The sequence below is a fragment of the Cynocephalus volans genome, chromosome 17 (genome assembly GCF_027409185.1).
Source record: "Cynocephalus volans isolate mCynVol1 chromosome 17, mCynVol1.pri, whole genome shotgun sequence".
Classification (NCBI taxonomy): domain Eukaryota; kingdom Metazoa; phylum Chordata; class Mammalia; order Dermoptera; family Cynocephalidae; genus Cynocephalus; species Cynocephalus volans.
Genome location: NC_084476.1, coordinates 26,261,295 through 26,276,973, shown reverse-complemented (window position 1 = coordinate 26,276,973; position 15,679 = coordinate 26,261,295). Strand labels below are relative to the sequence as shown.

The 15,679-nt window shown below is 37.3% G+C and overlaps 1 protein-coding gene across 1 annotated transcript in view; it reads right to left on the bottom strand.

The window, feature by feature from the left end:
- Positions 1 to 15,679, bottom strand: part of SVEP1 (sushi, von Willebrand factor type A, EGF and pentraxin domain containing 1) — a 193,643-nt gene that overhangs the window by 10,181 nt on the left and 167,783 nt on the right. The window contains exons 41-45 of the mRNA XM_063081889.1: positions 13,387 to 13,450; positions 8,978 to 9,151; positions 7,340 to 7,516; positions 3,425 to 3,595; positions 168 to 263 (exon numbers count right to left, since the gene is read on the bottom strand). Coding sequence (XP_062937959.1) covers positions 168 to 263; positions 3,425 to 3,595; positions 7,340 to 7,516; positions 8,978 to 9,151; positions 13,387 to 13,450 — 682 coding nt within the window. The remainder of the gene's footprint in view (positions 1 to 167; positions 264 to 3,424; positions 3,596 to 7,339; positions 7,517 to 8,977; positions 9,152 to 13,386; positions 13,451 to 15,679) is intronic.

Genomic DNA, 15,679 nt, shown 5'->3' with positions numbered 1-15,679 from the left:
CCTACTGACATGACATATTCAGACTGGCTCTATGCACTTTGTTTGGTCTGCTGCAGGAATTTAAGCAAACGAATTCCTAACAGTAAAGCCAGTTCCCAGAAACTCTCCTAAGTCAGCAGCTTCCACAAATGACCAGGATTCAAAGTAAGATTTGAGGACAGACTCACGTTCTTCACAGAGGCGCCCCATCCAGCCATCTGGACAGGAACAAGCGTTTGGGCGTTGGCAGATACCTCCATTCTGACATGGGAATCGACAGACAGCTGGAAAAGAAGCAGGATGGGTCATAAATGTAGGAAATTATGGGAGGGTGGTAGTCAGAAAATACGATTGCTCATTTACTTTTCATAATATTTCCTTGACTCAAGCTTTAAGGAAGAGAAACAAAAGTGAATCTCAAGAGGTTATTTTAATATATGGAGAAGTGAAGCATTTTATTGGTTGTAATCATTGCAGATTTTTCCTTAGCTTCATTGAGGTACAGTGGACAAATAAAAATTGTATATATTTAAGGTTTATAACCTGATGTTTTGATATATGTATAAACTGTTAAAAATCACCACAATCAAGCTAATTACCATATTCATTACCTCACATAGTCACATACCAGTGAGATCACGTAGTATATGTTTTTCTGTGTTTGGCTTATTTCACTTTGTTTAATGTCCTCCAGGTTTATCCATGTTGCCACAAATGGCAGGATTTCCTTCTTTTTTATCACTGGATAACATTCTAATCTATCTATCTATCTATCTACCACATTTTCTTTATCCATTCATCTGTTGACAGACGTTTAGGTTGTTTCTACATCTTGTCTGTGATGAATAATGCTGCAGTCATTGCAATTTTGATTTTTGGTAACTCCTAGAAGAAATCTCAGCTCTAGCACTCCTTACAGCTTTCCAACGTGCTACGCCCCTTCGTGACTTCAGACTATGCACATGCTGCCGTTTTCTCTGCCTGAATACTGTTCTCCGTCTCTTGCCTTTGCTCTAATCCCCTTTCCTGCTAAACCTCCTCTCCTTCAAGACCCAGTTCAAACACCTTCTCTGTGAAACATTCCCTGCCTCATCTCCCAATTCTCAAGCAAGCAAATCATGGTTTTCCTCTTCCACATTTCAAAGTACTCTGCAACTTGATATGCCTCCATTATATGTGTGCTCGTGTCACCAAATCACCTACCACACTCTATGGCAGATAGATCTGTGTTTCTGTCTTCCTACTTATCTTTCTGTCGTTCCCAGAATAATCAAAATGTCTGGTATAGGTACTTACATTTTTGGAATGCATTTTTGTTGAAAAAATTTTTCTCTGATTCTCAGATCAATTTTGGAGGCCTGGGGACCTTTCCCATGTCCCTCAAGTCATCTCCCAGAGTCTTAGGTTCAATGACCTTCCCACAGCCTCTAGAGTGGTGGGTAATCTTTGGGATTCAGAGTAAGCCACGGAAGGGGAGGATGTGGCTCCTTCTGGTGGGGCAGTACCTATGAACTTGGGCGATTCTGAGGATGGTCTGTGAATCCTAAATTAGAACAGAGCTGACTCCATGGAGTTCACAGGCAAAGTTGTTTTCATATGAAGGTTCTCCGGCCTGTACTAATCACAGGGGGATCATCTGGTCTATTTCCAAACAAGCCTCAGCATTACCCACCCACAGTGGGGCCTGCGGAGCTCCAGTGAGCCACCCCACAGCATCCTCTTCAGGTTCTCCTAGTAAGGTATATTGTATCTCGCTTTGGCCCAGGGAGAAGAGGAATCAGCTGTGCCCTGGATCCATTTCTTTTCAGTGACTCAAGGACTTCTTTACTCAGCCTTCCTTATTCTGTATATTCAACCTGTCCCTTCTATTGTCTCTTTATCCAGCAGAGAGGGCACCAAAAGACTTTGGATACAGTAGGACTTTAGGAACAGCATTGGGGTTGGGGTTAGGGAGGAGGCAGCCCGAGGGTGTGTTTCAAAGGTGCAGTTTAAAGGGTATGCACACAGGTTTTACTTAGACTGCTTACTTGAGGTGGCTTTAGGGGCAAGGAGCTCACAGAGAAGACTGGGGAGATTTTAACCCCTCTAAGACATGCCTGGTGATGCCCGTGTCTCCTCAGTATCTTCTATCTTAAAAAAAATTAAAAACAAAACCCCTCACATCACGTTCCTCTCCAACTAACCCCAAATAACTTAGTGTCAATCGACTAGCTCATCACTCGGCCTATGACTGACACCCAGTTAATGCCCTGCCCTCTTTCCCAGCCCATCATGTTTTACAGAGTGGTTTGCATCTGCTTCCATCCTTTCTTCACCTCCTCTTCACACCACAATAATCCAGCTTCTGCACTCAACGCCCCCTGAAACTGCTCGAGCTTACCTTCCTGATATCTCACCAACTCTCCAATCCAATGGAGGTGCTCGCACTTCTGCTTTCCCTGACCTCCCTACAGAATAAACCCATTCTATGGTTTCAGGCTTGGGGATGAACATTAGAGGCTCAGGTGAGACATAAAGAAGCCAGGGCAGTTCTGAAAATGTGGCTAGCGAGGTTTTAGTGATTTGGGGGATTCAGTAGAATGGGACAAGGGGGTTTATATAAAAGATAGTCTCTTTGGATCTGGACCAACAGAAATGCCCCTTCCAGAAAATTTGAGAATGTCTTTCCAAAGGAGACCTTTGATGGCCAGCAGCTCTTTGGTGCTTCCACTGCCGCTCAGTATTTTAAAACAAACAAGCGAGGAAACAAGCAAGCAAACACACTTTTGACTTTAAATGAACCCTGGGATATTCCTTGAAGATGCCCCTCCTCGGTAGCCCTCTCAAAGGAAGGTTGTACATTCTCTTACATGCCATGTGCTGGTGATCTCATTGCTGCTGCCAGATAATTAATCCCCTTCCTCCTCCTATAACCCCTGCCACCTTTGAGGCTCATACCATTCATCTGTTCACTTCTTCAATTTTTCCTGCCCCCATAAATCATTAAAGACTTTGGCTTTTTCACCCCAAATCCAAATCTGACCTTTCTCTATGTAGACAACACATCCAACAACTTGATTATTTCTTTAGTTCCTTGGTTATGACTATTTTGTTCACTAGCACAGTTCCTAATTTTCAGTAAATATTTGTAGAATAAATGAAATAATTTGGGGGATTTGTCAAAAACAGAGTTTATTAGAAAAGTGTAAGCTTTAGAAGGACATACTAGAATGCCTCGTTACCTCTTTCCATTTTGCAGAAGTTCAAGCACAGAACCTAAGAGTTCTATGTGCAAGCTTTCAAAACTCAAACCATAAAGATAAAGAAAATGACATGGCTGTTAGGAGAAAATTTAAAGCCAAGAAAAAAATAAAACAGCATTCATACTAATTGTTGGCCATAACAGACTGTCATACAGATTTCCCTGCAGCATCACTAAGAAATAACCCCCCAAATATTTCCTTACCTCTGCAAATAGGAGGTGATGTCCAGGTTCCATTTTCTAGGCAAACACTCCTTAGGGAACCCTCCAGCATGTATCCACTGTAACATGAGTAGGTGATCATGTCCCCATATTGATAATGTATGCCTCGCACAATTGCATTTTCTACATGAGCTGGTGGACCACATGAGATTTCTATAGGAAAACAAAACAATTAAGTCTGTGCTACTAACCCAGACTGAGAACACAGGCTCATCTCTGACTGAATTAATTTAAAGAGCAAAGATAAAACACATAAAGAAAACATTCTCACCTACATAATATTTAGAATACTACAAACTAAAAGAATAATCTGCTGCTGTTTAGAAAAATTAGATGTATGAGATCAAAGGTTTTTAGTCTTCTGATTCAAATGTTCAAGCTGAGCTGTTTGAAACTCAAGGAAAGAAGTCTGTAGGAGACCAAAAATGAACCCTTGGGAAACTGAAGTCCAATAAATCAAGAAAATTAAGGTCACTCAGGTAGAAATTCATATAACCTGATTTAGAACTCATGCCTATATCAAGAATCAAAGTTCTTCCTCTATAAGCAGTATCACCTAAATTAGAAGACTGTTTCTCAAGTACTATGTTTTAAAGGTTTGTTAATATTCAGGCTGGTGACTCCTTTAAACTGAGAATACTTGTTTTTCTTTTTATTTCATGTATAATAATGGTATGGTATTCACTTTGCATACTGTGATGATCTTTTTTTAATAATCATGACCAACAAATCAACTGTCAGTTAATTTGGGGTTTGTATATATGAATTAGCGATTGACCATTATATGAAGGTACTTCAAAGAGTCCATGGAGAGATTTGTATTATCTTTTAATTCCATTTTTCCCTGAACTTTGTGAAGTACCCTCATATAATACAAACTTAGGTTAAAGCAACAATACACATTAATTTCTCTCTTTCACACACACAAAGAATGAACTCTTGTTCCTTGCCAAATAGATAGTCACCCATTCTGAAGTTCAAGAGAACTTCAAAGCAGGATGTTTATCAAATTAAAAGAAGAAAAGCAAGATGATTCTAGTCTATCGTTTCAGAGTAAAGATTCCTAATTGCAGTACTGCATATTCCATCGGGGCTGTATTATTAGTGCCTGAAACAGTGCCTGGCATGTAATGGGCTCTTGACACATATTTGGAAAATGAGGAAATAAGTAAATGTTGTCTCTTGCCTATAGATACTCAATTTATACACCTTGATGAAGTTTATTAAACTCAAGGTTTTCCATCAGTTTGTCTCTTTTCAATGCTGTAAAGCAGTGACTTTCTGCTTTTGGGATCTGTGTTAGATTGAATGGCAGTCCTCTCTTTCAAAAGGGACATGTGCTGTATATTTAAGTAAAAATTTTTATAACTAATTTTGCTTTGAGAATTTTACAAGAAACGTTAAGAGAACCAGAATTATTCTGGGGTGGATCACAAGGCAAGGACTGGATTGGAGTCAAGACTCTCATTGGTATCCAGTTTGTATAAGTCTAATGTTTGGATGAAGAGTCTTCATGAACTTGCTTCTAAAAGGGTCTCTTTGTTGTCATAATACTATTAAAAACTTGTTAGAGGAGATGGTCAATTTGTATAATGTTTCTAAATTTTCTTTTTCTTCTGTGGTAGACAAGATGCCTACCAAGCATCAGAAACTGGAAATAAAATAAATCAAGAAAATGCTATCGCTATGCTAAGACAAGTAGAGGAAAACAGACAAAGAAATACTGTAATACCACCTAAAATGAGCTGTGTTAGAGGCATAGATATCACACCATATTGTAGAAACACTGAGGTGAGAGTAAGTAATTATGCCTAGGATTGTCAAAGTGTGAATTGCAGTGAAGGTGACATTTGGATTAGGCCATAAAGCTTCAGTGAATCCATGGAAAGAGGTTACAGGATGGGGCAACAGCATGTGGAAAGATCACGGTAGGCTGATGGCTGCTTTATAGGAGTGGTTATCAAAGCATGGATTTCAGACCACCTATATGGGAATCACCTGGGGTTCTTAACAAAAATGCACATTTACAGGGTTGCTGGCTTATGAATCTGCATCTTACACACTCTCCCTGGGTGATTCTCATGTACACTAAATTTTAATCACTGATTTATAGGGATAAGTATCAAGACGAGGTGAAAAGAATGAGGAAGGTTACTGCTTAGGTGAGAGAAGGATAATTTGTTCTAAGCTCAAGACTTCCTGTTAATAGAAAATGCAGAAGAGGACTGAGGGTAACAAACAAAGGTGGAATCTGTCTCCTTCTCCCCAAGGCAACCCCTGACCCTCTCAAGAATACTGAGGAATGATTAAGCATGCATGGAAGAAACATTTGTAATAAGTGCATGTCTCTTGTTCTTTCTTCCAGTGGCCTGACTTGTAAGTCTGGGGCAGGCAAGACCAGGGTGAGGATATGTGGGCAGAATGAGGCCACTCAGCCTGCTGTCCTCCAGACATGAGACTAGAGGGCCAAAGAGAAACTTCCAGCTCATACATTGTTACTTCTTCCTATTTCACTAGGGGTAGATTCCATGAGTACTTGGGACCCAAATCCCAGCTAAAAAGTAGAGTACATACTAACTTAAAATCAACATTCTAATGCTGCAGTATGATGCTAGTTGAAAACTCAGGGGCTTGGAATATTGTCTATCTCTTCCTATCAGGAGATATTGCTAATGTGCACCAATTCATTTATTCTCCAAAACAAACTCATAAGATAGGTAGGTTTTATTGGCACTATGAGCAAATGAGAATGCTAAGACTCAGAAGTTAAGGCACTAGCATAAGTTAAGAGTTAAAAATTTTGAGGACAGAATTCAAGCCCAGGTCTTCTCTGATTCCAGAATCCTCCTGGCCTTCATGCAAATATTTCTTATCTCATCAATAGGGGTGCAAGTGTTCTGAAGACGCCCACCATTGTGTGCATAATACATTTCTATACTATGTAGCCTAGCGCCTTGCATCTGGTTAAGCTCAATGAATATTTAACTGATTGCTGTAGAGGGAGTGGCTTGGACAACAAGGAAGTCTGGATGTCAGGCAGGGGAGATGTTTTAAGTGGAGGTAGGAACTGTGTGTTAAGAGATGTCAGTAGTTAGCACAAGGCAGCAAGAGATGCCACCAGATTGCATGGATTTATCAACATGGTGCTAGCCCAAGTTCTCAAATTGTGGTTGCCGGACCAGCAGTATCTTCATCAACACCTGGGATTTTTTAGAAATGCACATTCTCAGGCCTCACTCCAGACCTACTGAATCAGAAACCCTGGGAGTAAGCTCCAGTAATCTGTGTTTTAACAAGCTCTCTGATGCAGGCTCAAGTTTGCGTACCATTGTGGAATAATTTTTGTATTGCAAAGCATCTGTATAGCCTATTCAAGGATAGTTTGGAGACTCTGACAGTGTGAAGAAAAATATGTATTTAAATTTAATATCTAGTTCATTCTTAGAAGAACACATTTGAAAATCTGTTCAGTGAATCCTGATCAGGTAGATTTTAGCTTAGTTCTGCCAAGTTTTTTTTTTTAATATTTGTAATTCAAAGATGTTCTTTTGAATTTTAAACATTAATGCAGAAGATGGTAACTACCATAGTGCAGACATCTAAATATCTACAATTAAGTGACTTGATTGAAAATAACCTCAGGGGCCGACCCCATGGCTCACTTGGAGAGTGCAGCGCTGGGAGCGCCAAGGCCGCGGGTTCGGATCCTATATAGGGATGGCTGGTGCGCTCACTGGCTGAGCGCGGTGCGGTTGACACCAAGCCAAGGGTTACGATCCCCTTACCGGTCACACACACACCAAAAAAAAAAAAAAAAAAAGAAAAGAAAATAACCTCAGAAGGATGGGAAAACACTCTGCACTAATGGAATTAGCTGGATTCCACCTGTTGACTTACTTTCACATTTGGCATTTGTCTGTGTCCACGTCTCATCAGGGTTGCAGGTAATGATGCCCTGGCCCTGGAGCAGGAAGCCTTCCCGACATTTGATAGACACATTCTGATCCACATAAAACTCCTTTTCAGAAAGCAGAGCATTCTCAGGGATCACAAAAGGAACAGGGCATGGATTTGCTGTTTAAAAAAAAAGAAAATGCTTACTAATATCTTTCCTCTTTTCCTAATTTATTTCTTTGAAGGCAGAGTAGGAGTCTTATAGGAGTCTTAGTAATGATAATACGAGGCTTACAAGTATAGAACTTCAAACATTAAACACAGGCTTGTTTTGAATCCACATGCAATTATTTGTAAAGATAAAATCAGATAAGATCTGAAAACATCAAGTTAGTCAATCACTAATGCAAGGTCCTAAAAGTCTAAGATGGCAAATTAAATAGTTGTCTTAACACAGCAATCACCACAATTCCTTGAACTTGTTAAGACAAGTGAACAGGTATAATGTTGATGGGGAGAAGAGGGAAGAGAGAGGGGGCGAAAGAGGAATTGGTAAAGGGACACAAAAATCAACTACATTGTATATTGATAAATTAAGATAAAAAAATAAAACAGCGACGACTCATAGCATCATCAAAATAAATAAATAAATAAATAAATAAATAAATAAATAAATAAATAAATAAATAAATAAATAGTTGTCTGAAAATATGGCCCACAATGTTATTTTAGGTTGTTTTTTGATCAGCACTGGGGAAACAAAAGGTATACTAGATATCAAGGGGCATGTCAAATATTCCCTTAATATTTGAAGAAAGTTAAGAATACAAAGTAAACGATTCTCACTGTCACTTTAAGTTTTTTTAACTGAACATCCTCCAGAAGGATGAAACCAGAGAATCATCAGAGGTTTGTGGGTGACTTGAATATGACATTAGACCCACACTACTAGAAGTAGGATATTAGATCTTAAATCCATCTTATTGATAAAGACGAATTCATTTGATAGGTCTGAAGGAAGCAGGATATAGTGATGGCACTAGGCTTGCTTAGTACAAGTGTGTGACACACTTATCAACACATATTTCAAGCAATTTCAGTTCTGATTTTTAAATGGGCACAAAAGAAGTCTTGGTGACCGAGGTAGGCTTCTGTTGAATCTCAAAGGCTGTTACCACATTATGATACTTTAAACAGTAACCGGAGCTCTCTCAGCTTATCCCTTCCTTGTGAATACTGTTTTCATTCAAATGGTTATAACGAATTATCTTTATTTACTCTATTTGTATATATTTTATTATATTAACATTACACTTTAAACATATTTTCTTTCTTCACCTCTTTCCTATCCCTGATAGAATTCATTGTACATTTATGTCAAAAATTCTTAATTAAGTTGCTTTTTTCTCTTAGTGCCTTAGACTTATAATCAATCATCCAAAGAACCTGATAAAAGCTCATTCTCAGACAAGATATTTTATATAACACAAGTAGATTTTTAAAATTTGGTTTAGAAGTTCATGGATTGCTTTCTCTGGGCCAATCTCACTTATCTGTGGAGTTTCATCTATGTTTTAGATATGTGGGAAGCTGATTATGAAACTGAATCTGATTAAAATCTCTCCTAAAGTCAACACACACGTTTGCAGAGAGGAACTGGGTGGTTCCAAGTTCCATCTTCAGTGCAGTGTGCCTCAGGCGCCCCTTCAAGGCTGTAGCCTCTGTTGCAGGAATAGACCACGCTGGGGCCAGCTGTAGAGTTTTGGACATCAGCCTTCCCATTCAGAAATCCAAGTGGAGCTTCACATCTGGTCTCTAAAAAGAAGATAAAGGCCTTATATTAAATGCGTCTCCAAATCCTCTTTCCCTCCTTTGCTACAGTTGCTAAAGGTACTTAAAGTAATATCCTCATGCATGAGGCACAATGACAGTCATTGAGGGAGGAAAACATAGCACACTTAAGTACTGAATTAATACATGCAGGCAATTAAAGATTGCTATTTTGTCTTACTGGCTCTAGTTGTCTTTACGTATATTATTAATAATGCTGGAGGTAGTGGTGGTATGAACGAGCAGGTGGGTTAAATAAAGAAATCTTATTTGTTAATTTGTTACCATGGCCAGGAAATTTCCATACAATACCAAATTTATTTCTTACAACACTTGAGTTGTACATCCAGATAAAATACAGGATGCCCAGTTAAATTTGAATATCAAATAAAATAAGAAATACATTCTGAGTATAAGTATGCCTCAAATATTGCATGGGATATTTATATTAAAATTACTTTTTAGCTGAAATTTAAATGTAACTGGGTGTCCTATATGTTTTTTTTCTCCTAAATCTGGCAACCTTACAATAACTCTGATATCATCTCATTTAACAGTTAAAGAAAAGTGAGGCTCAGAGAAGTAAATAATTTGGTCAAGGTCATAATGCTTGTAAAGAGAGAGAAAAGACAAACTTAATGGAAATAGAATATAATAAGACAGTATAAAGAACAGGTAACCATGAATTAAGGGAAATTTAGAATGAGGGACATCATATATGATTTTCTAGGCATATGCAGGCTTCATAAACTGATGGGATTACAGTGAAGTTATGAGGAATGATTTTGCCTCAGAGAGAAATGTTATTAATAGTAATGTGCTATGGGGGAAGTAGGACTATTTCTAGAATTTAAAAAAGTGGGCTTGAGTCTTAATTTTACAGTCTTTGTGAAGGCAGAAGAGGTGATTCTAGACCAGTGGTTCTCAATTTTGGCTGTACATTGGAGTTCCTGGGAAGCTTTTACGCCTAAGACCTTACCCCAGACCACATGAATCAGATTCTCTGTGTGGTGGCCTAGCTTTTGGTATGTTATTAAAAATTCCCCAATTGATTCTAATGCTAACTCAGAGTTGAGAGTTTCTGGGTTAGATGCTAACTGATTTCTTTGGGCTTCTTTCAGCTTGGTGAGTCTTACATGCCCTGGGACCATGGATCTTAACCTTGGCTGTATTTTGGAATCACATGGGGAGTTTTAAAAGGTATTGATGCTGTGTCCCACCCCAAGAGATTCTGATTTAACTGATATAGGCGTAGACTGGGCATTGGAAATTTTCAAAGCTGCCTAGGACATTCCAATGTGCTGAAGGCTAAAAACTTTGGTCTGAGGCAGTGCTCCTCAAACTGTAAAGTGCATGGGAATCATCTAGGGATCTCGTTAAAATGCAAATTTTGATTCACTAAGACCAGACTGAGGGGCCAGAGATTCTTAATTTTGAAGAAGATCCCAGGTACTATTGATGCTGCTAGTCTGTGGGTCATACTTTGAGAAGCACTGGTGTAGAGAATCCTACTGACTCGAGTGGGTTTCCTTGAAATCTAACAGATAATAGATATCAATATATTTAATAATTTAGTAAATTACATAGGGATCTTTCAAATCAGGCTGTGGCGCGGTCCATGCCATGGCAGGATCCTAAAGGAATCAGCATGGGCTGCCCTCTCCGAGTTGGAATGCCGCTGGAGGAAAAGCTGTCAGCAAGGCCACAGCTACGAGCACTTTCTGCAACCAGAAGGGCTGCCTGCCTCGGCTTCGTGGTACTGCTTTTACTCTCTCTTTCGATATTTTGGTTAGCGTGGCAGTTCTCTGTATTCCCAAAAGATTATAAAAATAACACAAATAATTATGCGGTCATTGAACTAAACATTCCCACAGAGGATACGAGTAAATTGGACAATTTAAAATTATCCCATTATGATAAATTGACCACACCAATATATGTTCCAAAAGCACCGCTCATGACTAAATATGAGCTGCAGCCTAATATAAGTTGGCAAACATCATTTACTGGAGATTATATTAATGGCAAGCGATGGTTGGTATTAATGGGAAATTATATGATTGGGATAAATTAATTATATGGGAATGAAACCGTAGAATTCCCTTTACTTGGTGGTGTCCAGTTTTAAATAAATCATTAAGAATTAGATACTGGGATAAAAATATATGCTGTAAAATTATTAAACCTACAAAATTAGACCTAAGAGGTAAATGTAACTGGTTTTGTGAGGGATGGTGCTGTGCACAATGACACTTTGACATTTAGATCAAGATTACAGGGCCACAGCCAATGCATAACCTTAAAATGTGCATGATAATGCTGCTCAAATATCCACTGTCTTTTTACATTTGGCTCCCACCCTGTTAACAGGGTGGATATTAACCACAGCTTGCTAACAGAAAAAGGTCACAAGATAACTTCAAGACAATGAAGGGATGGTTTGAATCTGATAACCTGATTCCAGGAAAAAGAAGCACGAGTTGATCACCTAAGATGTGCTGACCTCTAAAAAAGTTTCCTCCCTGCTTTTTGGATTATTGACTTGCTGATACAATAAAAATAGTACCCAAAACCCCCCTGCAGAGAAAAATCTAAATAAAAGGCATTGTCTCATGCTCTACTGGGCTCCAGCTGCAACACGCTGACAGCCCGCAGAGAAAGAATGTGCATATTGATGCATTGAGGTCTCTGTCTGTTTTTGTTATTTTCACTGACCCTCCCTCTCCCTTTTCGGGTACCCACAACTCGACTAGTCTCCGGCAAGGCTGTTCAGTATAAGCACTCTTCCTCCCCCAAATAATTGTATTTTTTATGCCTAGGAAAAAAATGTACAATAAAATATATCAAAATATCAATATTTTTTATCTGAGTGGTGGAATTAAAATTATTATTTCATTTTTGTTTATTTGTGTTATCTAATTTTCTGCAATGAACTTGTATGACTTATTTGATAATTTAGAAAGAAAAAGAAAAGGAAACCACAAGGAATGATAGAATACGTAGAGTTTTCTATTACTGTCTTGCACTTCTGAGATGAAAACTGTACAAACCAAAGACTGTAATTTGAACTGAACCTGCTGGAAACAGAAACAATCCCCTTGACAACACCAAGAAGGTTTCCAATGCCAGACATATATGTTTCCTTGTCATTCCCCACTCGCCCCCCACATACATACATACATACATACACTTTTTGATTATGAGTAGTTGAGATAAAAATGTATAACAGTAATGTTCAAAGTCTTAAATAAATGATGCATTTCTGTGTAGTATTTATACAAGTTTTTGAGAACTAAAACAGTTATTATTCTCAACTGAGTTGCAACCATGTATTATTCCTTAAAAGACTTAAGATTCCTACACACACAAAATCATCTCGTTCATCTACCACAGAAGATATGGTTGAAATGACAGTGAACAAGGATACAAGATCCTGGAGTCCTAGTGCCAGCTCAGCCACTAACTTGACCTGAGATATTGGGCAGGTCACTTCACCTCTCCTAGCCCCCACTTACTCATTTGTCAAAGGGGCTGGACTAGATCATCTAAGAGGCTCCTTCCAGTTTGAAAATTTGATTACTCTACTATTGTTAAGGGAAAAAAGTAAAAAAAAAAAGCTAGCCACTTTGATTGGTTTGAAACCATTGTATCTAAATATATTGTCTTTTGGCAGAAGAAGCATATGAGGCATATAGTGGGAGTAAAGTCATGTGAATTAACCCACATGTTGCCAAATAAACTTGGCTGTTCTCATAGAATGAGTTAATGTAAAATCCCACACAAAATGTGAATATTCATTTATTTGATACATGGACCAACAACACTTAAAAAAGATGTCGGTAGTGGTCAGTATGGCCACCAAAAAGCAATAGCTCTAAGTCTTCCAATTTATAATTATTTAAGAAAAGAACCCAACAAAAATGCAAATAAACTCAATAATTAGCTAGTGTCTAAACAAAACGTTTGCTATTCCAGAGTCAGTAATCTTGTGCTCTATCCTAATTTAATTATTAACATCTATTACAGTTTTTGACCCTTTCATTGATTTTGTGCCCTTGTGCAAAAGCTAATTAAATGTTCTCAAACAGTTTATGGAGTTGGTTTAAAAAACTTTTTCTTTTAAAAATCACAAAACCGATGTATAAAGAAAATGTAACCACACTATTATTTTGTGTCCTCAGTTCCTCATTTTTGGAACTGCTAAGTGTCATTTGACTTACTTTTGCACGTAGCTATCCCTCCACTCCACTGTCTGTTCTCCCGGCAGACACGTTCCCTGTTCCCCTGTGAATCAATGGAGAAAAGTCACTGACAAGATCATAACTCTGTAACAGAAAGATAATAAAGGGACTGCAAAGTAATCTTAGCTGTGGACTTGAACAGCCTTGGAATGGTAGATAAATTCATTAAATAAATATTGTTTAAGGAGCAGATTTAGACTTTCAAAAATGTTTTCATCAAATTACTTCAAAATTTATACCCTGGCAGACTAGTGTAATTAAGGTACAGACTTTGCTTCAACTTCTATTTCTAATGACAACCAATTATAATCTGTAGAAGAGACTGACAAAGAATGTGCTAGAAATGTCAAAGAGGTATATTTACTACATATCTTTAAAAAATATTTTGAAGTATATTTATGTTTCAAGACCTGCGAGGTCCAGCAAGGAATATGAATTGGTGTTTTTGTACCCTTGAACATGGTATAATGATTGAATTTTTCAACAATGTAACTTATCTATTAGATATAAACTTACCATATTAAGGGCCCAAGCATTTAAAATTTTAAATATTCTAGATAAAGTATTTCTAAAATTTCCTTCCCTGTCTTCTAAGATTTAATTTGCTTGAAAAATAATTTATGATTATTATTCTGAATATATTTTTCAATATCCCATAGCCCCTGAGGACTATACAAGCTGTTTGCCCCCTACAGTTATTAGGCTAAGATTACTGTTCTTTGATTCCAGGATATAATTTTTATTAGTCTTTGCTTTCTCATTCTCTATTGTTTATATCTTACTGTAATCATCAGTGTTCTTGGTGGTAATTCTTTTCCATGCTTTACTTTCCTAATCTACTATGGAATAATAAATAAAATAAGTAAAGGTATGTAACAGTGTATGTTTAAAAAACAGATTAGGTACTAAGTATTAACCTATTAATGTCGTAAGGGGCTTGACTCTAAGTCAAGTACAGTATATGAACTTCAGCACATGGACGTTTTGAGATGTTTTTTCATTGCTTCGAGCCCTTTGGATGTCTTATTGTCCTGAAGATGTGTTCCAAATCAGCAAGGTGTCTGAAAAGAAGCCATCGCTTTACTTTAGTTTTTATCTGCATTGAATGTCTTTCTTTTACTCCTCTTGAAAGGGATTTTCTTTGCACCATCAGTATAATTACTGATGAATCTTTACCTGTAAAAATTCTATTGACTTTGGTGGGAGGGTACTGTCCTGACTTTCCAAGAAAACAATTGATTCTATAAAATTAAGTTGGTTCTTATAAACATGTATTCTTTATTTTCTTCTTATTGAAAAAGTAGTGTGTCCATTATAGAAAGGTTGGAAAATATGAAAGAAAAATAGAAAGTTTTCCAGGATTGCAGAGAGAAACACTGTTAATATTTGCTGTACTTTTTCTATCCTAATATATTTATGTATACACAGGAAAACATACTTTTCTAATTTGCAAATTTTTTAAAAAATTAATTTTGAGGAAGTAGATGACAAGTCTTTAAAACTAGCTCCCTAACCAACTAACTAACTATTTGGGTACTTCCAGAGTAGACTGTATGTAGTCAAGTAGCCAATTTTAGTCAATAGCTCAGCATTTCCCAGTACTATTTTTTCTTTTTTCTCTTTCCTCTAAAGATTTGAATGATAAATATTCTGTTTTAACTATGTCAATTTTTATTTTAATAAAAACTCAAATTGTCATTAACTATTGACTTAAAAAATCAAACACCATCTGTTGTTGCCATCCTTAGTAAGTTGAAAAATTTGTTATGCTTTTCTTTCTTTTTCTGTCCCTTATCTTTTTTTTGATGAATTAAGCTGGAGTTTTAGATCCAGGTTAGCATTAAGGTTTTTTTGACCTAAGGTATCTGCTTTTCCAACAATTAGCTTAGATACTTGTATTAAGCTTTAGAATCATAACCACCACCTTATTGTTCATTAGCAGTGATTTTATAACATGATTATCCTATTTTTGACTTTTTTATTTTATCCCTCAATTGGCTTTAGTAATTTTTTTTCTGGAAGTCTGCATGTGTAGTGAAATTTTTGAGATTTAAATTTAGGCTCAAAAAAGTTGTGGACCTCACGTACAAACGACAACTTATTTATGTAGTAGAAGAATTACAACATAATTTATATTAGTTGTCCTAATTGCTTTGTTTGATTTGGTAATAACACAAACACTAGAAGTGATCACAATAACTTCCCAACGTTGAACCAGACAAAGCTTAAGAGGTGATGATTGCCACTGTCTGTTATCTCCAGCCATCACGGT